At 43.7% G+C, this 27613-nt stretch overlaps 1 protein-coding gene across 4 annotated transcripts in view; it reads left to right on the forward strand.

Annotated features, from left to right (window-relative positions):
- The window catches only part of HTR1E (5-hydroxytryptamine receptor 1E), a 68105-nt gene that overhangs the window by 36544 nt on the left and 3948 nt on the right, over nt 1–27613 (forward strand). Inside the window, exon 2 of one of the 4 annotated variants that reach the window (XM_053287573.1) lies at nt 15483–15682. The exons of the other annotated variants lie outside the window; for them this stretch is intronic. Within the exon in view, the coding sequence (XP_053143548.1) occupies nt 15483–15582 (100 nt within the window). The 3' untranslated portion in view covers nt 15583–15682. Of the gene's footprint in view, nt 1–15482; nt 15683–27613 lie in introns of those variants that run through there. 4 annotated transcript variants of the gene reach the window in all.

Raw genomic sequence — 27613 nt, forward strand, 5'->3', positions numbered from 1 at the left:
TTCTTTTTGGACCCAAACTCTAAGAAATTTAGTGACACCACTAGTACACTTTTCTCAAGAAATTCAAATAGGTTTGGGGGATTAGTCCTAACTTAGATTAAGCCAATACAAGTCTTACTGAAATACAAATAGAGGCTCCAGTCCAATAAAGGTTAGTTGTGACTAAATAGCATTGCAAGCAAAGACTTGAATCAGCTACAACTAGCTAGCTCCACCAGTTTCAAAATAACTTAAAGCCCTCTTCTGATGTCTCAGGGTTCATTCATGAATGCACACAGAGTTGAAAAGCCTGCCACCTTCTGCCCTACATGAACTCACCTCTCCCCATTGAACATCTGAAGAGGGCTTTAGTCATTACTAAAGTTCTATTAGGCACATACTGCCCTTCTGTGGACACTTGTTCTGGTACCGAGGAAAGTAGAACTGGCTTCCGTTATGCCATTCAAGTCACTGCTGTGTGTCTACCAGTGAGCAGATTGTTTCAGATATGACAAAAATGGTCTAGAGGAGCTCTGATGTAGCAAAGTAATAGTTTGTGTGGGCTGCTTCTGTAAGTTCTGAACATGGCCTTTAAGTACTGAACGTCCAATGAAATAAACGATAGAACTCCCACTGAACAAAGCTTCATGAGTAGCAATAATGAATGGCAATGCACGCCTGTTCAAAATATATGAAAGGAGCCATTTTTTAGATCTGTTATTTAATAGTGCTGAAAAATATAGCTAGGCTGCATTTATCCTAATACAATACAAAATTAATCATTGACCTTATTTAGCAATCGCACTTAGCAATAGCACTTACATTTATATACCGCTCTATAGCCGGAGCTCTCTAAGCGGTTTACAATGATTTAGCATATTGCCCCCAACATTCTTATTTGCATGTTGGGAGCTATTGAAAATATGACTCTTATCTTCTGTCATGGCTATCTTAGTTTGAGTATTCCTTTCATTTTTAAAGAAAGGTATGAACTGTATAACAATAGTATATATCTTAGGCCAAGATATATAATCAGATACACACATTTTACTAATGATTGCTGGTAGTGTGTCTCCATTCATCTTTCTATGTTAATGGGTCACAACGCACTTTTGCCCCTTTGCATTTGATTGTTTCCTGTTATGTTATGATAATGAAAGGTCTGAGCAATCAGGAGCCACTTGATAAATGTGGGGCATTTATTTTAATAGCTTGAGGATCTCTGTTCTTTCCACTGATTATTAGCTATAAAGAAAAATGACCTATCAGGCAACATGAATGAGGACACTGCATTTGACTTTTCTTTCATGTCATAACGTTGTTCGCTGCTAAGGATAATATTGCTAAATGATCCAGTTCAGAAATCCAAACTGCAACATATTTTGATTCAGGAACCTGCCTTACAGAACATTAACTGCCTATTTCCATAGGTGATTAATGTGGCCATAATAAAAAATGCATGCTAAATTTTAATATTGAGCCATTTCATTCATTCATTTGCTTTGTTTATGTACTGCATCTCTGACAAGGCATCCAGGGTGCCTTACGGTTTAAAATACTAAAACAACAGCAAAAGAAAGAAATTGCAAAAGACAAGATAATAAAAAGACAGACACGAATGTTTGGGGGGAAAGGGTATGCCTGCCCCTGAAAAATCTAAATTTACTGATTTTTTTAAATAGACATCTGCTAATAAAGAAGTCAAAATAGCTTGAGACAAGGTGTCTGGCATTCCACAGCCATGGCAGATGATAGATTCTGTGTAAAATTTGTGAAATGCAGCCTTAGGCACATGGCTTCAGTCTGCTCTGATTTCTGTTTTAATGTCCGCACATCTAGACTTCTTTTGTTGCTCTGTTCAGTCATTACAAAAGTGTGGAGGCTGTGCCTCACTACAGTCTCTACTAGAGTCAGCAAGCCCCCACCCTCATACTGACATGCTCTTTAGCCCCATTCCCATGTTGCACCTGTGTACAGTGTTTGCAGAGAAAAATGGTGGGGGAGAGACTCAGGGGATGGGAGGAGTGGCTGTGCTCTAAATCACGGGGAGAATTTCTCCCCAAATACAGCATTTGTCTCCTCAGACAAAAACTGTACTTTGATATAGCCTGGGGTGGGCAGGCTAATAAGTCCATCGGTGTGGGGACAAAGCTTTCACAGAGACTGTACCAAGGTTCAGCCTCCATTTTTTCCCCATTACTGAACAGGGCTTGTATTAAATGGGCACACTAAAGCTGTTTTGTACAGGTTAAATCCAAAATGTGTAATGCTACATAACAGTACTGCTCATACAGGCACATTGCAGGTCCCCCGATTGGCCATTGCTGTTTCTCTTTAGCATCATTAAATGGTGTGGGTATGTCTATGGTCCAGAAACTGCAGAATCAGTCCAGTGACCTGTGGTTAGGTCTGGACCCCCACTACACACATACACACACTCAGCATAAAAAGGGGGTTATTTCTGCAGATGCACTTGGTCTCAGGCAGTGGTCCCTCTAATTTTTCTCATCTGTGCAGAATGAGTTTTGTTCTGGGAGGGAGACAGTATCAAGGCAGCATGTGCGCACGTGCATTCAGAGTTCAGCCTTCCTGATTCGACCTGGGCGGGATCTAAAACTAACTGAGCGAACATTTAAAAAACTTGTGAGTGCGCGCACATGCACACGCCTTAGAAGGAACAATGGTCTCAGGCCATTGATACCTTCTTCAGAAGCTGGTGACATAAGCTCTCTAGCTGGGACGGCTCCTTTTCTGCTTACTTTACAAGATACAAAGACCTTTCCTTTGTTCCTAAGAAGGAAAAGAGGCTGATTTCATGCCATTGGTGTCTCTTCAGGACTTGATGGCATGAATTCCCTGAGTCTTGACTTAGACTTCTTTCAATTTAGGACTCCGAGATTTTTAAGGAAGGCTTATCCTAACTGAACTCTCCCAGTTTTTTGTCTTGCAGGCACTGATCTCATGAGCTCTCTAGATTCCTCTTCTTAGACCTTTATGCAGTCTCTAGGAAAATGGGGGACAATCTGTCCACCCAGGCCTTTTTAGGCCATTGGTCTCTTCAGGAGCAGAAGGGATGAGCTCCTTTTAGATACAGATGTTTTGACATGCCATTTCTGCCATTTGTGCATGCACGTCTAGATGCAAATGCACATGCTAGCATTGAAGGAGCTTCTTCCTAAGCAATCAGGAGCTGAAAGAACAAAAGGAAGAAAGCATGGAACCAGAGCACTGACTATTTTAGCAGAGGATCACCTATCATCATAGGACTGATTACAGGCACTAGTGCTGCTGTTATACAAATTACTGTTGGCAATATGTGCATGTGAAACTTTGATAAAGGGACAGGCTATATACGTATCTTTATGGAGCACATATCCACAGGGGCATCTTCAAAGATCAGATGTACTTATTCAAGGCATCCAGTCTTTGCAAGCTACATACACTATGCAGCGAACTTGTACAATTTGTCTGCACAGCAAAGGTCCAGAGCAGGTCCATCACAGGAGCAAGATTGATGTTGCTGTTGGGCCTGGAGCAGGAGCACCATGGCTGGGGGAAGTCTTGATTTCTCACTGCGCAGCAGAGGTCACAGATAGTCCCTTCTCCCTGGAAAGAGTTCCTGCTTTAGCCCTGCAGCTTTGAGCAGCAAACTCTAGGATCATTCTTGAGCAAAGATCTGCTGGTTAGGTAAAGCTTGCTGGCCCTCTGTTCATTGAGCTCAATTCTTATAGTTACTTCATCCTTTGATCTCCATTGTCTTTTAATTATTGAAATTAGCTCCGGATATTAACTCAAAACAGGATTTGAGTTCCATCTCCTGTTGGTAGGGTATTTATTGTTCTATTGCCATTTCCAAAGCAAATTTGCCTCTCTTGGTCCCAAGAATGTTCAGAATCAGAGGAGTTAGTGAAAGAATTAGATCTATCTGTGTGAGACAGCAATTAAATTACTTCTTGTGTACATCTATCTAGTGTGTAATTATAACAAAAGAATGTTTAAAGTAACAGCAAAGGGGTGCATTGTTTGAGGCTAGTTAATCAGTACAGTTGACTAAAGCAGAAGCATCCTGTCAGCAGAGGTAAGGGGTTACCTGAGAGCAAGTTAATTTTAGCATTTGGATACATGTGAGACAGGTAATCAAGCCTGGCCCATTGTATCTTCACAAACACTGAGAAACAATGCTACCTTCACAATTCAATTACCAGAGGCAGTCAAAAGAGTTAATCATTTCACTCAGAGTTGGTTGAGGCCTTGCACCAGTGTTTCTCTGAGCTGAAAATTGCTATTGGAAATAGGCCTGAGTTCTGAACCAAATTCTGGGTCCAGTCCATTAACTTTGACCATGCTGGCCATAACACTACAAGAAAGGCTTGAACAGTCTTAGGTCTTCAGGAGTGTGTGACTAGGGCAGGACCCAATAAGAAGTGACACTTTTAACAACAAGGATTTATTAATAAATGGATGATAAGGATAAGGAAAACTATTGAGGCATCAACAATTGCTCCTTCAGTTCAAGTAAAACCCTTCCCCAGGGACTAGAAGAACCATACAGTCAAATCCAAGTACTTAAACAACAACAACAAATCCCTGACACATCTAGCTAAACTGGTCCCTATCCTTCCTACTTACTTCCAGGTAAGGAACTGCCAGTTGATTCCCAGCCCAAGGCTGTTAGTTTTTCCTTTTCCTACAGTTGTTGCTGGTCAGATCTCCTTCAGAGGTCTCCAGAGAGGAACTGAACTCTAACACAGCCCTCCCCTATTTCTCTATAGGCTATTGACCAGTAGACCCACCCTGCCCCTCATTCTGGATTGGTCCACAGGAGTTTAATTCTCCTGGGCTTTCTTCCTCATTTGGAAAAGCCCACCCCCCAAACAGTTATTCTAATTGAGGCCTAGTCCACCTTCAAGCTTGACTATCACTACAGCACCCATCCTTTCTTGCCTAGCATTTAGAAGCCATGACATTTTCTATCTAGGAGAGAAAATCCTCAGAAGTGGGAATGTGACAGCACTACTGCAGAAGAGAGTTATATTCATTGGTAAAGACTCCATGGGGAGTAGCAGTGGAGTCTTGGGCAGGGGGAGCCAGCCCATTTGCCGCAAGTTGTCTGAACCCTCCTTCCCACTCTCTCCCTCTCATCTAGTTTTGCTCTTTTCTCTCAAAATGATACTTAGGGCTAGAGCATTTAGAGTGGCAGCATTCCCATCCTGATTATGTTAACTTGGAAGGAAAGCACATTCATTTCAAGGGGATTTCTTCCCAGGTGAGTGTGCTTAAGACTGCACTCTCAGCAGTCTTAAGACTGCACTCTCCCACTTACCTGGGAGTAAGCCCACTTTTCAAAGACATACACTCATTTTTTGTTCACTAGGGCTTGCTTCCACCTAACTGTGCATGCTAAGGCTGCAATCCTGCACACACCGACCTAGGACACCCCATTGAAATGAACTGTTGAAGCTGTTCTCATGAGCAGCCTAACCCAGGCTAGGGCAGCCCAACCTGGATTAGTCTGCTCATGTGGAGTGCCAGAATCGCTCCCAATCCTGGCACTCCCACCCTGCCTAACCCTACTTTTTTGCCCCAGCCTTTAGCCAGGCTTAAGGGCATTCGCACACCTTTAATCCCGGTGCCGTGGCATGTGTATGCTCAGGCTGCATGCAAGAGTGCCCAACTGAGGGATGCCAGAGGACTTCCTCCTCTGACTCCCTGCTCTGTTGCTCGCCGTAGCACCGCTCGTGTGCCGTGGTGAGTGGCAGAGCGAACTGGTTGGAGATCGTGTGCGGGGAGGCAGGCAGGAGCCTGCCTCCCTGCCAGCTCTCCCCACCCTCTGCTTATTTTGTGTGCATGATCTCGTTTACTCAGAAATAAATAAAGGTGCACAGGATCACAGTGGTACCTGATTAATTGCTAAGATTAGGAGCACAGGAAACTGCCTTATACTGAGGTTAGACCATTGATCCATCTAGCTTAGTACTGTCTACACTGACTGGCAGGGGCTCTCAAAGGTTTCAGGCTGGTGTCTCTCCTAGCCCTAACTGCAGATACTAGGATGAACATGTGGGCGCTTCTGCCAGGATAAAGCCCCCCAGAGGGTACAGCCCTCCAGAGGTGCATTGGAATCAAATCTGACCCTCCACCCAATTGAATTTGACACTCCTGGACTATAATCTTTAAAGAACCTTTTGAACTGAGTTAAGTGTTGTTGTTTTTTAAGCATTTATGGTATATTTTAATTGTTTTGTTAATTCCTTTGAAATTTGTCATACATTCCTGTTTCTTACTATTATTATCAGTCACTCATCAGTTAGTTTGGATTTCTGAGGGGCCAATGGCCAGCGGGGAAATGACATGCCCAGCAGGCAAGAGGTTGCTGGTTCAAATTCCACTGGTATGTTTCCCAGAATATAGGAAATTCCGCTGGTATGTTTCCCAGAATACGTTTCCCAGAATATGGGAAACACCTATGTTGAGCAGCAGCGATATAGGAGAGATGCTGAAAGGCATCATCTCACACTGTGTGGGAGGAGGCAATGGTAAACCTCTCCTGTATTCTACCAAAAGAAAACCACAGGGCTCTGTGGTCACCAGGAGTCGACACCGACTCGAGGGCACAACTTTACCTTTACCTTCTACTCACCAAAGGTTATCATATGGTTGAGCATGGGAACAAAGGGACAGGCCAAGAGTCCATTCAGTCCAGCATTCTGTTTCCAAAGCATGTACCGAACATGCTCTGCAAGCTGAAAGTCTCAATTCCAGTCCCTGGCATCTCAAGGTAAAGTTGGGAAAACCCCTAATCTCAAAACATGGAGAGTAATTGCCAGTCAGTGTAGTCAACAATATGATCTAGATATACCAAATAAGGTAGATGTTGGTACAAGGCAGCTTCACATGTTCAAACTAGATACCTCTGGAAGTTTATGGACATGGCATGAAAATAACAGCTACCCCAAGTTGCTTGTCCACAGTACCTGCTGCTCATATGTCTCTGAATATGGAGGTTCCATTTAGCTATCATGGCTTATAGTTTGGTTGGTTGGTTGGTTGGTTGGTTGGTTGGTTTGATTTGATTTGATTTGTATACTGCCCTTCCAAAGTGGCTCAGGGCAGTTTACATGTAGTTGTTGATAAATGTTCTCTATTTTAAAAAAATTCTTTTAAAGAGTCATTTAAGCTAGTGGGTATCACTATACCATGTGGCCATTTCCATTAATTAGTTAAAGATTACTAAAATCCTTTCAGCCACAGACGGTTTGCACTCTCTGCTTCCTTATGGACTTCTTTACCCATTGGAGAAGAAAGGAGGAAGTAGATGCCTGCAATCATTCTCCCTTACCCAACTCTTAATCAGTTGATCAGTGATGCCATTAGGGATGTGCAAATCGATTCGGATACAAATCGATTTGTACCCGAATCTAGCTGATTTGGGTGATTCGGAAACAAAATGAATCACCCCTGTGGTCCATTGGTTAGATTCGGGTACAAATGGAATCGCAGCTGATTCGATTCAAATCCGAATCCGAACACTTAAAAAATAATGACCACACATTTTGCTCCATAACTCCACTTCTATAAGGGCTAGAGCTTAGCTTTTTTTAAAAAATGAAAGCTGGGAATCTGGGGAAATTAATAGGACAGATCCGAAACTCGAATTTATTCAATTCGGATCAGCCGCGATTCGGATCCGAATCGAATTTGGGGTGATTCGGATGGGTCAGATTCGGATCCAAATCGAATCAGGGCTGTTTCGATTCGGTTACAAATCGAAACACAGAACATCTGAATTGCACACCCCTAGATGCCATAGCTAGCTAGCAGGGCCGAGCCTCTGTTTGATAGTACATACAAAGTGTAGGATCACTGCATGTACATCACCAGGAGTTTTTTCAGACTGTGCTTTCAGCTCTCGGTGTATCCAATGAGTGAAGCCACTTCAAACAGGAATCACGGAATTATAGAAGCAGCTCCTCTTTGAGTTTTCTTTTGTGTACGTTCACACTGCTTGCTTCCAGGTTTTCCTTCTGGCCAATGGCTTCCTAGAGTCAGCCAGAAAAATGTAGCTTGCTGCCTGTAAACTGGTTTTCCCACTATTTGCATCTGTAGAAGACAGCTTCCTATTTGCGTCTCAAAAGCTTGACTGGCAGCCGTTTATCCAGAAAGTTGCTGAAATACAGGGTTTTTTTTACCCTGGACGTAGATGGGGTTAAGCTTAAATTCGGAAGGAAAACCCCAAGTTGTGTGTAAAGTGCTCCCCAAAATCTCGCACAGACTTCAGCAAGAATCTGACTGATGTGAAAACTCCCTTCTGGCGGAGATTCAAGGTAAAAGCACCATGTGAAAAAGCTCTAGCTGTTAATACTGGAATGCACCCATCCACTTCCTAGGAAGACATTGCAGTTCTGGTTTAGGCTCTGTGAAGCTCATGGCCATTTCTTTTTCATCATTTCACATTCTGATGTATCAGACAAGCCTTTAGTTTATAAATATGTAGTTTAGAAAGGGACAGACAAAAGTCAAAAGAAAATGGCCCCTTTTAGCAGAAGAGTAATAACCAAGATGCAAATATTGACTCTGAAAACAAAGTGTACTTGATGACATTTAGCTAGTTCAGCACGATTATCTCCAAGTTAATTTGCCTAACATTATTTAACCCCAAAGCTGAATAAGTAAGATTTCCTGGTTCTGAAGTAAATATTTGTACTTATGCCTCTAAGCAGCAACCTATATAAGTCATGCTGTCATGGAGTAGAAAATTTATAAATATGAAGTGACCACTGTATTTAACATATCAGAATAGGTTAGAAGTACCTTTGAGATTCAGAGTAGATCCATAACATTGTTTTAGTTCCTGGATTACACTAAATATAACTAAGGGAAATACTTTATTATAGGTCAAATAAAATGGAATGAGAAACAGATACTTACATTGTAGACTATCTGGGCGGGAACCATGTTCTGTGTACAGTGCTTACTACACTGCTGGCATTAAATAAATGTTAAAGGGCTATTATGTCACTGACAATATTATCCCTGACTCGGCCCAAACACACATGGAAGTATTGTCTCTTTGGGAGGGAAGAAGATAAGAGAGTAGAGGGGGAAAGGACACATTCTTGAGGCCATTATGGCCTCCTGCACCATTTTGATGAACCTCAAAATAAGGTCCAGTAGTCATGCATTAAATAGAAAATAGCAAACATAAGGTATATCAATATGGGCAATTACCACAAAATGTTTGCAAAAGAATTATTTTATCTTTACAGAACTTTTTGTTCCATTTTGGGGGGTGGGGTCTGTACCACCAAATCAGCTTCATGCTGCCTCTTCATGGGCCCAATCCATGGCTAATGTGGGCTATGCAAAGCTACTCTTTAACACATGCATATTAATTCAGTTGGTATCACATGGGGAGCACTGCATGTGTGTGCTCAGTTCAGTTTTAATGTGATTATTAAATCCCTACCATTGGAAACTGAAGCTGCACATGAATACATGTGCAGCAGAATGAGGCAGCAATGAAATGACAGGATCCTGAAGTAGAAGAATGAACTGTACCACTTGAATGTTATCTCCTACCGCAGATGGAGATTACATTTTAAATGTTCCCCTACATTGCTGCCCGGGGGTGGCGGGGAGCGGGGGGACTTCTTGAAAGAAGAAAATTAGCACTGCAGACAGAGAGCAGGGATAGAGTCTTCTTCCTGCTGGGGTAGTTCTGTTCATTCATTCGATTTCTATACTGCCCTTCCAAAAATGGCTCAGGGCAGTTTACACAGAGAAATAATGAATAAATAAGATGGATCCCTGTCCCCAAAGGGCTCATAATCTAAAAAGAAACATAAGATAGACACCGGCAACAGCCACTGGAGGGATGCTGTGCTGGGGGTGGATAGGGCCAGTTACTCTCCCCCTGCTAAATAAAGAGAATCACCACATTAAAAGGTGCCTCTTTGCCAAGTTAGCAGGGGTTCTAGCTGGGAGAATATTTTTTAACACTGGGTAGCATTTTAAATGTTTCTGGGCAAACTACAAGGTGCTGGTTATTACCTACAAAGCCCTAAACAGCTTAGGCCCTGGGTATTTAAGAGAACGTCTTCTTCACCATGAGCCCCACCGCCTGTTAAGATTATCTGGAGAGTTTCGACTGCGGTTGCCGCCAACTCGTTTGGCGGCTACTTGGGAACGTGCCTTCTTCATTGCTGCTCCTGGACTTTGGAATGCACTCCCTGTTGAAATAATTCCCATCTCTGGCAACTTTTTAAAAGGTATTGAAGACACATTTATTCACCCAGGCTTTTAATTAGATTTATAGTTTTTAAAATTTTAATACTTGGTTTTAAATGTTTATAATGTTGTAAATTATTTTAATTGATAATTGATTTGATGTTTTATATCATTATAATCGTAAACCACCAAGAGACGCATGTTTGGGGTGGTACAGAAATATTTTAAACAAACAAACAAACAAACAAACAAATAGCTTCCCCGTGTTAATCCCGCCCCCACCCCCACCAGGACATGGAAAATTCCCAATCCGAAATCTGAAGTGGTACAATCCTTCTTACTACCCCAGGATCTGCCACCTCATTCCCACTTCATTCTGTTGAATGTGTAGACCAGGCCACACAGTGAATGTTCAACATAAGGCAGGTTCACACGAGAGATCTGCAGAATGTTCCGAGCTGGAATGCTCCGAACTCAGAAAGGGCTGTTTTGAGTGTTCCAAGCTTGGAGCACAACACCCTAAAAAGGGGGTCCTGTTCCAAGCTCAGAACATAAAAAGCATGTTCTGTTCAGAATGTTCCAAGTGTTCTGGCTTTTAAAAATTGTTTTAAGATAGTGAGGACAGCGCTGGGGGTGGTGAGAGTTACCTTTAACATTAAATTAATGGAAACTCTTACGGGAACCTGCTTTAACATTAAATTAATCAAAGTGCCCTCTTGACAGCAGTAACAGCAGCATTGAAAGCTGCCACAGCACTCCGGCTGGCATTTTGCGTGGCTGTGGCAGCACATCTCCGATTGGAGCTCAAGTCACCTGGCCTCCACACATGCAAGGTGGCAGTGGCTTGTAGTGTTGGCATTACCACTGGTAAGAGAGAGCTTTGATTAATCGAACGTTAAGGCAGGTACCTGTAAGAGCTTCCATGTTAAAGGTACCTCTTGCCACCCGCCTCCCCCAAATGCCGCTCTATCTTTTTTTTTTTAAGCAAGGACACTAGGAACATTCTGAACAGAATGGGAATGTTCCGTCAAAACACTGGGTCACCCCTGGAGTTTTGGTCAGAACATTTGGGCCATTTTGTGTTCCATTCCAAGAGTGCTGAGCTCGGAACAGAATACAAATCCCATTCTTTGCACATCTCGAGTTCACACAACCATTGAAATCAAGGTAGGAGGTGGGCTATCCAGTTTTGCATGATCGCCAGAACCCACACAGTTCCTTCCAGCCCCAGTTGCACACAGCAGGGCTACGCAGCTTTTTCCAATGGCGGAGGAGAGCAGAACCCTCCTACCCCACCCAAACATCATGAGACCCCGCACGCTGCTCCTACCTGGGATACTGACATTTAGCATGCCCTCACCAACACAGCAACCATTGTGAGTTGTGCCTACAGAGGCCACTGTCCATGGATGCATGAGCACATTCAAATGCTCCTGAAGCACACACTACACTCCTGAAGCCTGAGCAGCTTTGGCAGGGCTACATCTGCCTCCTGATCCTTTGTGGTCAATGGGAGGGCAGCCACTAATGACATGAAGCTTTTTCAGTCTGCTGGCAGGGAAGAGGATGCTGGGAACACATCCTGGTCCTTAGAAAACCTTCCATGGGGGTCGTACTTGAACCTGAAAAATTTAGTGGGAGATCAGCTGCTCGCCACGATCATATGGTGGCTGGGCTTGTGGAACTCAGCAGAGATGATCGTGCACTGCTTACAAGATAACATCTCACCTAGGCTCCTACCCGCATCAAACCGGTGCTGGACTAGATGGGCCTTGGGCCTGTTCCAGCAGGGCTGTTTTTTGTGTTTTTATCATGGCTCAGATTTGTCTCCCCTTCCTGGTTTATGGCTGGATAGATGCAAAGCAACTCTCTAGTTTAAGATCAAACTCCCTCCTTCCCTCCACTTTGTTCCAGATGCTTCCCCTGTTCCCCAGGGGCAATTTATCCTTTTTATCTATTAAAAGTGTTCTTTCCCAAAGATAGTGCTTCCCTGTGGAAAAGCAGAAACACTCTAACTAGGTTAGCCTTCAATATGGTTTCCTTTTTTAGCAGACTGCTCCATGGGGAATTCTTGAGGTTGCCTTTCCACTTTGCTTTTTGTGTTTGCTGGTGTTACTTCCACCTTCTTTTTTGTAAGCGCCAAGGGCCAAACGAGACAGTATGTCCACTGCATCACTGGAGCCTGCGTTCTGCTCTTTTAATGTAAATAGCAGCTGTGCAGTGCCTTGATATGGATTGGAATCACAGTGGGGGAAGGGTTTTAACCTTTCTGCCTCTATCATGGTGCTGATTTGCAATCCCTCCCCCATCCCATCATAATTCCTATTGGTGTGAATAGAAAACTTCTTCCCAGAATAAATAGCAGCCTTGAAGAGGCCAATCCAGACTGTGACCACCACAGAGTTGAAACTCCCCTTCTCACTGCAGTCCCAATCCAGATCAGGACCCTGCATGAATGCTATTTACACTTTAAAACAAACAGACATGCAGGTCTGAGTCATGCAAACATCAAGTTTGACCCTGAATCCACAGCCTACAGGAATGCAGTCAACTGCGTCTTGAGAATGCAACACAGGAATTGTCAGAAGGAAATCAGCCTATGTATCACCACTTCGTTCTAACCAGAGGTAGGAAGGAACTACAGGGAGAAAGTCTGATTAGCAAGGAAGCCTTTTAATAGCAATAAGCAAGAGTAGGTCAGGTGATACTTCCCAATGCCATGATGCCTTTTTTGGCTTTGCCTTGTTTCACCAACACTGTACCTTGCTCTGCTTCCAACTGTACTAGAGTCAAGTCTCCCATCTAATGCTTGCCCACTTAGCCACTAATCTTCCTCTCTATAGCTAACCACACAGTTGTCCCTTGCCTAAAGATTGTGCCCAGTATTTTGGATTCACCCAGTTTTGATTCAGTTTAACACTTCCTATCAGCAGACATTTAGAATCTGAACTATCCATTTCTCCAGATGATCAGCAGTTATTACATAAGATGTGTAATACAAGAGGCGTGTTTCTTATTTTATGTTACTAAATGGGTAGAAGCCACCAGAGATTACATGAATCTTCCTTTTGAGTGCTGAGGAGCAAACATAAGTTCTGGTTTTGCAGCAGTCTTGTGACTCTTTATATCTTTTACGTATGCATGTGCTGCTTTTCTGCTAAAAGGCCTCCAAAGTAGTAAAGATCACAATAAAAAAACCAGAATTTAAAAATCTAGATATTGTGTCTAGTATATAATTAAAATGAACAACATAGGATCCAGTGTTCCCATGTGTGTTCCTATGTGTGTTGTTTCTTTAAGTCTAAGTGTGCCAAGCTCTGACGCAAGCGCAGCTGAGATGCAGCAGTTTTCAGTGGATTACTCAACAATATCTTCATGACTGACTAAAGTGAGAACAGCTATTTCCTTTTTTGAAAACACTGCATTTTCTACACTTTTACATGTTAAAAACATGATTGCTACAAAAATGTAATGGCCTATTGTCATGATTCCACTCGAGCCAGAGGCGGGGAGGGTTAACTGGGGTTGAATCCCTGACGATAAGGGATTTAAAGTAGGCTGCCACTATCCACTTTATTTTGATGTGGAAAAACCCTCTCTCCATATAAGGTGCAGGTGTGTGTGTGTGTGTGTGTGTGTGTGTGTGTGTGTGTGTGTGAAGTGGCAAAACCCTCCCAAAAGCCCTGAGCAGACCTAGGCTTTCAGAGGCAAACCCCAATGAAAAATAGCACACTTAAACAACAAGGGTTTATTATTAGCACTTACATTTATATAGCACTTACATTTATATACCGCTTTATAGCCAAAGCTCTCTAAGCGGTTTACAATGATTTAGCATATTGCCCCCAACATTCTGGGTACTCATTTTACCGACCTCGGAAGGATGGAAGGCTGAGTCAACCTTGAGCCCCTGGTCAGGATCAAACTTGTAACCTTCTGGTTACAGGGCAGCAGTTTTACCACTGCGCCACCAGTGGTAAAATCTTTATTAGATTTAAAGAAAAGGTATGCAATATGAACAATTATATGAGAGAGTTTTAGGCAATACAGATTTCAAGTAATACAGAAAAGACAACAAATAATATGGCATCTAGCTATACTGGTGCTTACTGCTCACAGGTCCTTACTGCTCAAATCTGCAGCAGCTCAGCCACCTCAGCGCCCTCCTGGGACAGACTGAACTCACAGACCAAAACTTTCTCCTCTCCAGTAGGTGGCTATGCCAGAAATCCCGGCCCCGTCCTCTGGATTGGTCCCTTGGATTTGAACTTCCTGGGCATTTTTGCCTTTTTAGGAAAGGCCCACCCTCCCAGCAGTTGCTCTAGCGACTGTGAGGCCTAGTCCTCCATCAGTCAGAGGAGCCTTCCCATCACTACACCTATGCATTGAACAAACACTCAACATTTAACTGATGCCTGGATTTTTGGAAAGGTAAAAATGTAAGAGGAGCCCATTCTGGTTTAGATCAGATCCTGCTTCTCACTGTGGCTAACCAGATGTTTCCAAGCAGCTCACAAATAGGGCATGAAGACAAAATCATGCTCTCCTGCTGTTGCTCCCCAGTCCAGAGCTGGAGTTCCCAACCTTGCATCCCTATATGTTGTTGGGCTACAAGTCCCATCATCCCCAGCCACAATGTCAACAAATATTTTTTCCTTAACAATTTTGGCATGTTGAACAGATTGACTGCACTGTTTCAACACAGGCCTAACTTGTTTGTACAGTGTCTCAGCATCTAAGTTGGTTCAATCACAATGTGACAAGTTGTAATATGAATCCATTTTGGAGTATTCACAAGTTTCGCTCAATTCATTAAAAACTACTTGATTGGTTGATTCACGTTGGCTTTATCACATAAAATCAGGTGCTATGAATTTGTTTCCAGTGGGTGGACACGAACAAATTTCGGTGCTCAGCCTCAGTGTCACTTCTGTGACATGGTAGAGTGATCCCAAGGCACTATGTATGATGTTAATGCAATATTAATATAAAATATTCATTGTTAGATACCTGAGTTTTAGTCTGTGGATCTGAATTGAGAGCCATTGTGAAATTTCTGTTATATTTTATTGGCCTGTCATCAAAATAGCTTCTCTTTCTCATCCCTTATTTCTTCCTTGTTTTTATACTCCTGTATTCTACCAAAGAAAACCACAGGGCTCTGTGGGCACCAGGAGTCGAAATCAACTTGATGGCACACTTTACCTTTACAGTGTACTCTGTAGTAGCATCAACTATAAATGACACTCCACAACTTGCCTTCATTTTTCTTACAGCTCAGCTGGTTCCAAAATCACAAGCTATAAAGAAAGTGAAAATGAAATGCAAGTTTACAAGTTCCAGCTTGTTTTACAACCAATGGCGGTCCCTAACTAATTCAGCTGCTGCATCAGGTCTTTCCCAAGCTATCATTCAAAAGAGGAAACAGTATGGAATATACAACACAGTCCATTAAGAAGTTTAGTGTAGCATGATGACCCCTACAGTGCTTTGTTCTGCAAGAAACTAAAAATGATGCTACCTCAGAATAACATCTATTCAAGGAATCATTGAGCTCAGCTCAGTGACTGTTGCTGGTGTCTATCTTATGTTTCTTCTTAGATTGTGAGCCCTTTGGGGACAGGGATCCATCTTATCTATCTATCTATCTATTTATTATTTTTCTCCGTAAACCACCGTGAGCCATTTTTGGAAGGGCAGTATAGAACTTGATTAAATAAATAATGTGGCTACCACCAAAAAAGCAAACTGAAGTTTGAAATTAAAGGAAGTGTATCCTTGGCCACATTTGCATGTAATGGCAAACCACAGGTAAACAAACCTGAGATTAATTTTTGTAACCCTGAATTGCATCGCAGATATTCGTCCAACCACCACCTGGCAAACTCCGGTTTCAGGGCAGGGGAGTCATTCCGTCTTCCTTGTCTGTTGAGGTTGCATCCCAGCAAGATTCATAGTGCTCACGTTGCCAGACTGTGGGCAAGGCATCAGAACATCTGCTGGGCAGCAGCCATTGGCTATGATCTTCGGGGGGGGGGGGGTGCCGAGCGTGATCATGCCTTTTCGGAATAGACTGCTCTCCCTCAGCACGGAAAGAGCATTTAAATCCCTTTAAATGGCATTTAAGCCCTTCTCCATGGGCATTGCTTCCATAGGACAAGGGGGGACAGATGCACCTGGGCCCAGATGGTTTGAGAGGTCCCCAAGGGCCCCCAGGGCAGTCCCTCCTTGTCCATGAGTTGCCATCCCCATCGCCCCTACTGCGCTCACTGCTGCTTCCCATCTCTGCCACCAGGGTAGACAGGTGGGCTTCCCCTCATTCTACTACCGTCGGCGCATGGGCTTCCCTTCCTCTGAACAGCGCTTCTGTGCTATTTGAGTATGGAGACCATTGCGTAACATAACATCACGGCATGTGATGGTCTCCATAGCACAGAAGTGCTGTTTGGAAGAAGGGGAGCCCACGCATTGGTGATAGTAGCTGCCATCTCTCTCCTGGCGGCAAATACGTGAAGTAGCAGCAGTGCTGCTGTGGCAGTGAGGCCCCCCACCCCCAGAGGTAATTAATGTGGGGCTCTCAGATGAAGGTGGTGTGGTTTTGGCCCTGGGGGTCCCCCTGCCTGACAGGAATTGCATCGCCGCCCTTGTGAGAGCCCCCAACAAAACAGTCCCATACAAGCACAATTACTGGCAATGGGGGAATGGAAAGGGGCACTATTTTTCTGTTACTCCTGGAAAGGATCATGATGATTTCCTCTGAGGGAATATATATATGAGGGAGGACAAAGGATCCTGGGTCCACTGTGACAAAGGATGCTCTTGTGATGGCAGAGCTCTGCAAAGCAGTCCAAGAACACCCAAGCACACTCCTGCCCCCCTGTTGGCTTCCTGGCCAGGGTTTGGCCATCTCCACTGGAGAAGACCAGAGGCTCAGTGAGCTTCAGTCCTCCAATGGACTGTGCCCCCATGAGGTAGGCCAGCCAAATCAAGGGGCCCCACTTCTCTCTGGTGAATAACAGAACTTGTGCACCATGACCCTCTCCCCTCTAGGCAACCCTTTCATACTCCCAAGAGTAGTGGCCACTCCATGTGTCCTGGCAGTCCTGGGTGGACAGACTAGGGAAACACTGAGACTGGGGATAGATCTTTACTCTCATTCAAATTTCCTGCGTTTGAGACATTACAACGACATATTATTATTATTATTAAGTATTCAATTTCTATACATATGCAGATCAACTGCTGTGGGGGATCATGGGTGAGGGGGAGCCCCAATTATCAGCAATCCCAGGAAGGTAGGGTGGCCATAGTGGGCAAAACCAAACGTGGCTATGTGCCAATGGATGAGCGGACTGGCAGAGCTACTGCTTGGACTGATTCTTCGCAGCAGTCACTAGGAGAGGAGAAGGTGTTGCCATGGTTCCCGTCCCTGTGGCTTGCTTGTGTCAAGCAACCAGACTGGGCAGCAGCTTCTGTCCAGCCCACATGCCTGTCTTCACTCACATGAGAGAACGGTCTGCTCCTGAATAGTATCCATCATCATCATCACACAGGGGGAATCTCTCCAGGGACTGGAGGCAATACTGCTCCTACTGGATGGTTCTTCTCATGAGTAACACCTGCATGCTTTTATCCAAAGGGAAGGGGCTGGGCTCCCCTTCCCAACTTTATTGTACACAAAATAGAGCAGCACCATTCAAGAATTCCTGGGTGCAGCTGCCTTTTAATCCCAACCCCGGGTATTGCTGCCCTGCCATATGTTAACTTTGCAGCAATCTGAGTTGCAACTGCATGTGCTTGTGAACATACTTCATTTATTCATTTTTGGAGACCAAAACACATAGTGTTTGCCATCCCAATCCCTTCTAGTATGACTGTCAGAGGGAGTAACAAGAGACACAGTGGAAAACGGGCACACAGCCCCATGTGACTTTTTCCTTTGACAGGCTTAGAAGCTTGGGGTGGGTCAATGCAGCATCCCTGTTGCTGGGAAACAGCTTGAGTAGTACAGAGACAGGGGGTTGGTCAAGTGCTCGGAGAGTCAGCCAGTGAGAAGCATGGAAGGCATGGAGTGGGTGCATTCCTGGGTGGGTCTGGGACACCCTCTCTGTGATATTGGTTCCCAAAACAGCACAAAACTCTGGTTACGATGGCATCTCTGTTCGGACATAACGCTGCCACCTCCAAACCTCAGGTTGGAGCAGCAAAACTCACTACAAACTGAAGGTTCATATTGGAGTTTGGCAAGGGAAACCACAGGTCACTTTTGCCATGCCCCTCCACCCAAGCGCAGGTCACTTTTGCCATGAAACTGCGGTTTCACACATTCAGACGTTCACAAATTCCATCCTCTGCCCCATTCAATTCCAGTTTGATATTATGTGCAAATGTGGCTTCCATCTAAGAGAACTTGCGTTTTGGGCAGTATTTGGGTGGAATTTGCATTTGGAGCAGAGAACTTGTGTTTGGGGCAGTATAGAAATATGCTAAATAAATAAATAATAAAATATATAAGAGGCTACATTTGTCAAGCTTGGTGAGTGAAATACTGGAAGTAGATCTCAGCCCTTCAAGGAATCTTGCGGGACCACAAGCTCATTGGCCTTTTCCTTAGTGGGGCTGACATTTTGCAATTCCTTCTCATTGCAAAGAGAAATTTTCTTCTGTGATTTGCCTTGCAGCAAACTGGACATTTTCCCCACCTGTTTTTGTAGGGTACCACATGAGATGTGGGCAGAAAAGACATCCAACCAAAATTCTGAAGCTTTAGAAAGAAAGAAGCTATAGCTGCTGCTTTGTGCCATGATGCAACTGCTATAAGCACAGGAGCATATTCTGGGATGGAAAATTGAACTATTCAAGTGAGAGATTGTCAGTTGTGATAATCTGTATGTAGTATGTAGCATGTTACTTTCTACATATAACTGAGTTCTGAATTTTGCACATAATTGAGCAGAATTTTGTAATGTGTTGTAAGCAGAAGAGAAAGGAGGCAACAAAGAGGAGAAAAGATCAAAGGGAGAGGCATGTCTCAATCTAGTGCTTGAAAGTAACAATTTCTTATGTTAAAATAGCCCAGCATGTTTCAGGTCCTTCCCACAGCAACTAAGGCTCTTTTTAAGTCTGATTCTTCAGTTAAAGCTCACATCAGAGTATACTTTCAAAAAATACATTCAGTCTCAAAAGTATATTCTTGAGTGAATTGTACTAACTAGGGTACCAAAATAAGATGGAAATACCCTTTGACCTTGAGACAAAACTAGCTGCAACATCTTGGAGCAGCACCAAGGAAAGTGGAAACCAAAAAAGGAAGACACCTCAAAAAGATGCAAGAAAGTAAATGTTGGTTTATTTATTTTTTAAATAAAATACAGTTGCCCATTGTATTTCAGCATATTGCTTTTTCAGGAACAAAACATATTTCTTTCTATTCCATGTTGAAATGGTAGCTTTTATTACACGTTTTCAGCATCTTTTAAAGACTCCATTGCCTGTTTTTTGCTTTCTGAAAGCAATGAAATCTCAAAAAGATGCTTTCTGAAACACATTAAGGTCATTTACATTATCTATATGCGGGGGGCGGGTGGGAAAGCTGAGCAGCAAAGCCAGGAGTTTGGGTTTGGAAAATCCAGATCTGATGCATACTCCATCTGCCTCAGAAAACCACCACTGGGCATTTTCCACACTATGAGATTTGCAACATTTAAAGTGTTGCAAAATGTAACGGAGTGAGGCAGTGGTTTAAAACTAGGAGCACAGCGATTCTCAGGCAGTAATCTGTCTTATTACTGCAGTGGTTTTTCCAGGCAGAGAGCTTCCATGCTCCACCTCTGGAATGCATCTACTGGCCCCTCCTTCTCCTGTATCTCGGGCCAATGGGGTATTGGAGGGAAAGGGGGCTCAGTGACCCGACTTAACTTAAAAAAAATAAAAATTCTTTGTGCACTTGCACAAATCCGCCAGGAGGGGGAAGGACCTCCCCCCCACCCCCCAAAAAGCCTTTTGTCAACGCAGGCTAGCACAAGACAAGCAAAGATATTTTAAAAAATCTAAGGCTGGAGAGGGAAAGAGGAGGCGGAGAAGAGGCAAGCAGTCTGAAGATGTGGGTGAGGGTTCTGCTTAAAACTTTCTGCTTTCTACCTGCTCATGTTGGTGTGTTTGAGCGATAGAAGGCTGAAACGGGGGTTGGGGAGGGAGGTGGGGGACGTTTACAGTCCTTTCTTTCCCATGCCTTCCACCACCCCATCTCAGTTCCACCCCCGCTTTCCCCTTGGACTGATTTCTTTCACTGGGTTTAGTTCCAAATGGTTCAAATTAGTTTATTTTTGCAATGACCTTATGCCAGCAGCCGCTCGCAAGTTTACTGACCAGCAAAAACTCTTTTCTCTCTCCTCCTCCTGGCTTCTTTTGTTTCCATCCAATTATTAAGTGTGTTTGCTGCTCTCTTTATTTACACTGCAACTTTTGCAATCTCTCTGTAGAATGTTCCCCCCCACCCCGTCCCTTCATTTCTCTCAGCTCCCATCAAGTCATCTTCAGGGAGGAAGAAAAATCTTTGAGATGCTTCCTCTCACTCGCCTTTCTCTAAAACACCAACACCACCCAAAGTGGAGACTCGGAAGCGCAGAAATATTTCCGAGCTGCTTTGAAAAGGGGAGATATGAGAAGTGCCTGGTGGGAGCTCCTAGTCCTCGGAGGGGCTGGAGAGGGTTAGGAGAGGGGCCTCAAGAACAAAAAATTGGGAGGTTGAAGAAGGGAGACTATTCCCCTGCACTGCCTTAAGCAGCCTCCAGTGGGGGTGGAAAGGGAGGGAGACTTTTGCCCTTCCCTCCATATGCAGCGCGTGCAGCAGCCCGCCCACCCGTCATGAGAGCTGAAATTTAAAGAGGCAGGAGGAAGCAGAAGATGCCATTTTCAGAATAAATATAAAAATCTGTCCAGACTGCCACACATTGCCACACGTTGCAGCACGTTAAATAATATGGCCTCCCTAATAGTTTCCTGAAACGCATTAAGTAGCGCAAAACTGCATCATTATGATTCAAATCCAGGTGTGGGGAATGTGGATGGCACCCTTCTTACAGCGTGGCGACACCAAGGGCAATCTGGACAGGCACTCAACAGAAATGTTGTGAGTATGTTGCAGCGTCCAGTGTGGAAAACACCCCGCAGAAGCTTAATTAGTTTTAATTACCCTTAAAATAAGTGCTGTTGTTTTCAGTGGACAGCCAGACCTTTGCTGGAATGCTTTTCCAACATCCTGCTGATCTCTGTGTTTCAGGTTGCTACCTCCTTTCCTTTTCAAAATGCTCATGTTGACCAATGACATCTGCTGGTCATGTAAGAAACTGCATCACTAACACTCTAAGCCACAATTAAAAATACAGCTGGTCACAACAACAACATAAAACAAAATTAATAAAAACATAAATCCAACAACTGTCACCAACACAGGATCTCAGTGTTACCAGCACACTACACAGTCCCTGAGGAAACAATTACAAAAGAAATGCAAACAAACAAAAAGCTCTATTAAATCAAAACACCTTTGAGATTACTGCATTGTTTATGGTTATTTAATCAACATCTCAGCACATCCCCCTCACATGAATTGCAGATTGATTAAGTGCCATCAAATCAGTGTCAATTCTTAGCAGCCACATAGATAGATTCTCTCCAGGATGATCTGTCTTCAACTTGGCCTTTAAGTAGAGATGTGCATGAGCCAGTTCAGAGGTCCTTTTCCGAACCTCTGAACTGGTTTGGTGGTCCAGCGGAGGGGAGGGGTTACTTTTAAGGAGCAGGGAGGGTGCTCTTACCCCACCACCACATCCCACCCACCCACCCCCCGGCATTGTGCCCAAAATCACTGGTGCAGGGCAGAAGCGTACCCTCTTGCCACCCTGGTCATAGACTGGAAGTGGCTGGTGCGCATGCACACATTGCACACACGCCATCTACTGGTTTGTGCACATCCCTACCTTTAAGGTCCCTCAATGCTGTATTCATTGCATTATGGCCTTCTCAAGGGAGCTGGGTTTTCATATAATGTGTCCAAAGTATGATAGTTTGAGCCTGCTCAGGTAAAAATTCTGGACTGATTTGTCCTATGATCCACTTGTTTGTTTTTTGGGCTGTCCATGGTATCCTCAAAAGTCTTCTCCAGCACCAAAGTTCAAAAGCATCAATACTTTTTCTATCTTGCTTCTCCAAAGTCCAACTTTCGAATCCATAGTGTCATGGGAAAAACCATTGTCCATGAATTGCCAATGGTGGATTGCCGCAGAGGCAATGGAGGCCATTGCCTATGGCAGTGAATCCTGGAGGAGTGGCAGATCTTGGGACAGGGAAGATGTGTTTTTTTTGTTTTGAACTTTTAATTCTTTTTTTTAAAACTGCTGGCAGCAGTAGGAGATTAAGCCTCTTACCACCCCACTGCCGCAGTGAGGAGTGTAGGGTTGGCGAGGATGAAGCCCCTCCTTTTTACTTCTAAATGCCGTTTTTGGACAGGCTGCTTCTGGGTGTGCACTCATTTGAGAGGGAGGAGGGGAGCTGGAAGGAGCTCTCCCTTGCACCAGTTCCTCCACACAGCGGAAGCTGCCTGCCTTAAGGTAAAATGGGGGAACTTCCTCTCCCACCACCACAACCCTACCAGTCACCCCATTCTGCCACGCAGGCCCCCATCCCGTTACTGTGGCAGCATTTAGAAGTTAAAAAGGGGGCTTCATCCTCGCCACCCCTACCTTCCTCACGATGGTTGGGTCAGAAAATCCTTGGCCGCCTATGGGCAGCAAAAGGCGCAATCCACTCTCGTTAATTGCTACTGACATGAATACAGAACTACACAACAAAGGTGCAGCAAGGAAGAAAACTGGCAGAGCCATTTTCACTAGGAGTGAAAGGGGAACACTTCCTCTCAATGATCCTGACTCCAGAGTAAACCCACAGAGGAGACAGATTGTCTGAAAAAGCGTTCTTGCACATCATTTCTGAAGGGCCCTTCAGCTAGTCACATAATAAATTGCAGTTTTCAACTATCAGTTAGAGGCCTGTGCCTTCCTTTGTTTTTCTTATAATCTAGAATAGGACATTGGTGCCTTTATAGGGATTTACCAGTAGATGGAAGCAGCAAATTAGCACTTCCTCTAATGTTACCTTTAGCTCCTAAAGCATTTCAAGCATTTTGCAAGATCTCCAATGGAAATAGTGGTCTGATTTTCAGATATATCAGCAGACTATAGTTTGCTGAGACAAACATGCTCCAGCACAAGCCTCAGGCTCGGATGCTCCCCTCTGCTCTTTGCACTCAAGGAGAGAAGATTAAAAATTTTCTTTCATAGCTTCAGGGGCTGAGCTATCATTGGGTGAATGGGTTCAAAGAACCTGAGCCACGCCCAAACCCTCTTTGCCAGGCCTGCACAATATAAGGCCCGGGGGCCGGATTCGGCCCGCAGAGACTATTTTATGGGCCCCCCAGGTATCCTGCAGCAACACAAGAGCTGGAAACTGCCTTATAGTGCCATCCTGTGCATGCTTTCTCAGAAATATGCTCCATGATGAGCCCAGTGAGGCTTACTCCCATGTAAGCATGCCAGCATTGCAGCCTGAAAACTTCAACAACTAGGGAGAGGAGAGGACGTGGCATTTGTTTGGGGCTGGTGTGCACTCTAGAGGCCCCACTCATTGAGGACAAGGACAGGACCTATTCTCTGCCAAGGCCACTATCCTTGGTTAAAACTATGGATCCATTGATGGGGGGATAGATCCACAAATAACTAATGTAATAATTTTAATGTAATAATGTGCTAAAAATTTGATCTTGGCCCCTGCACACCACATTGTGGATGAACATTCCGGCCCACCAGGGCATTTGAGTTGTGCAGCCCTGCTCTTTGCACTAGACTACCACTCACTCTGGGCCACTCCAGCACCCCGCAAGTGGCTTTAAGGTTTTTCTCCATAGGGAAGAATAGAGGTTTCAGCAGCCCCATAACTGCATTTGAGGGGTGCTGGGGTGGCCCAGAGCAAGGGTGCTAACCACCTCCATGGGTTGCTAACCCATGGGGTACTGGGTTTTGTTGTTTCGGAAGTGTTCTGAGTGTAGATTCTTTGGTAGCATATAAGATTTTCAATGACAAACCACTCTCATCTGCTAACCTTAAAGACATATACACTTCAAAAATCACTTAAAAATCAGCCCTTTTCCCAATTCCTTTCAAATAATTCTGATAGCTACCTGGCCCCCCTTGGGCACTACCACCCACCACACTCCACTCTTGGACACCCCTCCCCCCCCGACGTGAAGCTATACATTTGCTGACACCTCCATGCTTCTTTATGGAGAAAAACCTTAAAGTCACGTAAACTTCAAAAATCACTTAAAAATCAGCCTTTTGCCCAATTCCTTTCAAATAATTCTGATAGCTTCCTTGCCCACCTAGGGAACTACCACCCACCACACTCAACTCTAGGACACCCCTTTCTCCCCGACGTGAAGCTATACATTTGCTGCAATCTTCATTATTTTCTATGAGGAATTCAAAAATACTTTTAGAATTCTCCAATAATCAGAGGAGTGTCCGATTGCCTTGGAACTTTGTGGTTAGTAGGCACCCCTGGTTGTCTACCACCTAACCCACTTTTGTGCCCCTTGGTGCTCCGCAATAGGGGATATGGGCTGGTTTGGTTCCTATTATACCCTATGAGAAAAATAATTAAAAATATTTCAAATAATCATAAAAAACCATAGGGGTGTCTGATTGCTTCGGGGTTTGCATGGTTGTTGGCACCCATGGGTGCTCCACAATAAGGAATAATGGGCTGGTTGGAGTCCCATTATATCCTATGAGGAAAAAATAGAAATAATTTTCAAAAATTCATAAAAAATTGTACGAGTGTCCGATTGCTTTGGGGTTTGGGTGGCAGGTACTCCTGGGTGCCAGCTACCATCCTCCCAATTTTTGGGTGTCCAAACCAGTTCATACCGGTTCGAATCGGTTCGAACCGGCTCGAATTTGAACCGAATCAGGGGGAGGTTCAAGCAAAACCAAAACTGAACTGCCCCCTCCTGGTTCGAACCTGGTTCGAATTCAAACCAAACTGGGCAAACCTGTTTTGTGCACATCCCTAGTGGCCACCTTGAGAGAAAAGCATATGACTGTCTCCTGTCCTGCAAAAACATACTCAGTGGGATATGTGGTGTATCAGCAATAATTAGAGCAAACTGCGTGCACTTCTGAAGTCATTAATGGGTTGTGTATGTAAAACAAAAGTTTTTTAAACCCTTGCTTGAAAGCAGCTTATTATAAAATTTTAATGTACTGCTAAAATGTTAAAAAGATTGGCATCTGAATATGAAAATATGTCTATGAAGGCTATAAAAAGCTAACATGCATTAAGTCGGCTTCTCTAAAACAAGATAGAAACAATTTTTCCCCTGGAAGACATCAGTTGAAGTAAGAGGATCAATATAGTTGTCATCATACACTGGATTTTATGTTGCAATGAAAGATCATGTTCAAATTTGATATGCAACTATTAAACATGATGTACCTACATCAGGGACCAGTTGTGACATAATACTGGATGTTCTGACATAATGTTTAATGTTTTAAAGTAAAAGTTTTGCTTTAGACTGTGCAAGGGTAAGAATTACTCACCTGCAGATGAATATATGAAGCTACTTTATAATGAATATGACAATTGGTCTGTCTAGCTCAATATCATCTACATTGACTAACAGTAGTTATCTAGGATTTCAGACAGATGTACATGGAAGTGCCAGAGATCAAACCTGCAACATTCCATATGAAAAGCATGTGGTCGACCACTGAGTTATGGCCCTGTCCCCTCACCCCCTGTGTTTCTTCAGGTAAGACCAGAGCAGGGTCTCATGTAATGACAACAGGCAGCCCGCTTTGAATGCAGGTCATTCTGTCAATCCTCTGCATTAAGAATGACTGTCCCACTCAATGATTCAGTCCCACTCAATGCAGAGGCTCAGCAAAATATTCTGTCCTCCAAGGAGACTGATTTGAAGGAGGAAGGACCTGACCAATGAATCATGCAGAGACGTGGCAGGCAGCTTCTCTGTGCATGGATGCCATTAATTAATGATGAAATATTGATGGAAGCCTAAAGCTAAAAGCACACTTGAGTGCCTGCCCAGCACACATTTTGGGAATTACTGGGTCAGATAAAGAGAACATAGGTGGAACCAGATAAGCACCCCCAGTCTGCTCCCACCTGCCCCTCCTTGTTGGACCCGTTATATTTAATTGGAAATTAAGACTGCAATCCTAAGCATGCTTTCTTGAAAGTTAACTCTATCAAAACCATTAGGATTTAATTCAGAGAAAATATGGTTAGTATTGATGCAAAATATACCATTACATTGTGGGGGGGTGGCAGCAGCGGGTGTGTGATTTGACATGTGGTACAAAGTTCCTGCACCTCAACCAATAAATACACTCTTTGCCTCTTTCTTCGGTGCCCTCTCCAATATTCCCACCCCCCTTCCTGGTGCTGCCACTCAAAGAGAATGACATTTCATGAGAAATTATGGACGGATCTCAAGACAACTGCCAGAAATGAAGACTTTTGAAATTTTAAAAGGATAGCTTTTAGATATTGCAGCTGAACTAAATCTGATATCTGCAATGCAGCATCATCTGATCTGTAATGCAACATCATCATATATGATGAGATTTACCAAACAAACTTTTTAATTAGGCTGTTGGTTATAAGGACAGCGAACTAGAATGGTTTCTAAAAGTGCAATATTTATTTATTTAGCATATATTTATGCTGTCAAAATACATTTCAAGCCTGTTTACATAAAATACACACATATTAAAACAATCATAGCAGTTAAACACAATACATACATTTTAAAACTACTTAAAATCTGCTAAAAGTGTGATTAAGCAAGTATGTCTTCAAAGTTTTTCTTTAAAAACTGTCAGGGATGTTGAAGCTCCATTTCTGGCAGGGAGTGTATTTCAAAGCCTCTGGGCAGCTATAGAAATGGTCCGATCCAGAGTCGCTCCCAGATGAGCCGGTGACAATTGTAGGCAGACCTCCCTAGATGATCTTAGTAAGCGGTGGGGTTCATGGAGAAGAAAGAAGACATTCTCTTAAATACCCTGGGTCCAAGTTGTCTATGGCCCCCGACTTCATTCTACTTTCTGATCTAAGAATAGCCATTGCTGCTATTTAAATAAATGTGCAGGTGCACTATGGAAACACAGTATAAATGGGTTTCTAAGGCTGATTGGATGCTTTATGATCATTTCTTACACTTGAGAAGGAACTGCTCCAGGACAAAATTATAGGACAGTTTAGGAATTGTCAAATTAGCAAAGAACAGAGCTTTAGATCAAGATAAAAAAGATCCACTTGAGGTGAA

This window comes from Hemicordylus capensis, chromosome 1 (assembly GCF_027244095.1).
Source record: "Hemicordylus capensis ecotype Gifberg chromosome 1, rHemCap1.1.pri, whole genome shotgun sequence".
In the NCBI taxonomy this organism is placed as follows: domain Eukaryota; kingdom Metazoa; phylum Chordata; class Lepidosauria; order Squamata; family Cordylidae; genus Hemicordylus; species Hemicordylus capensis.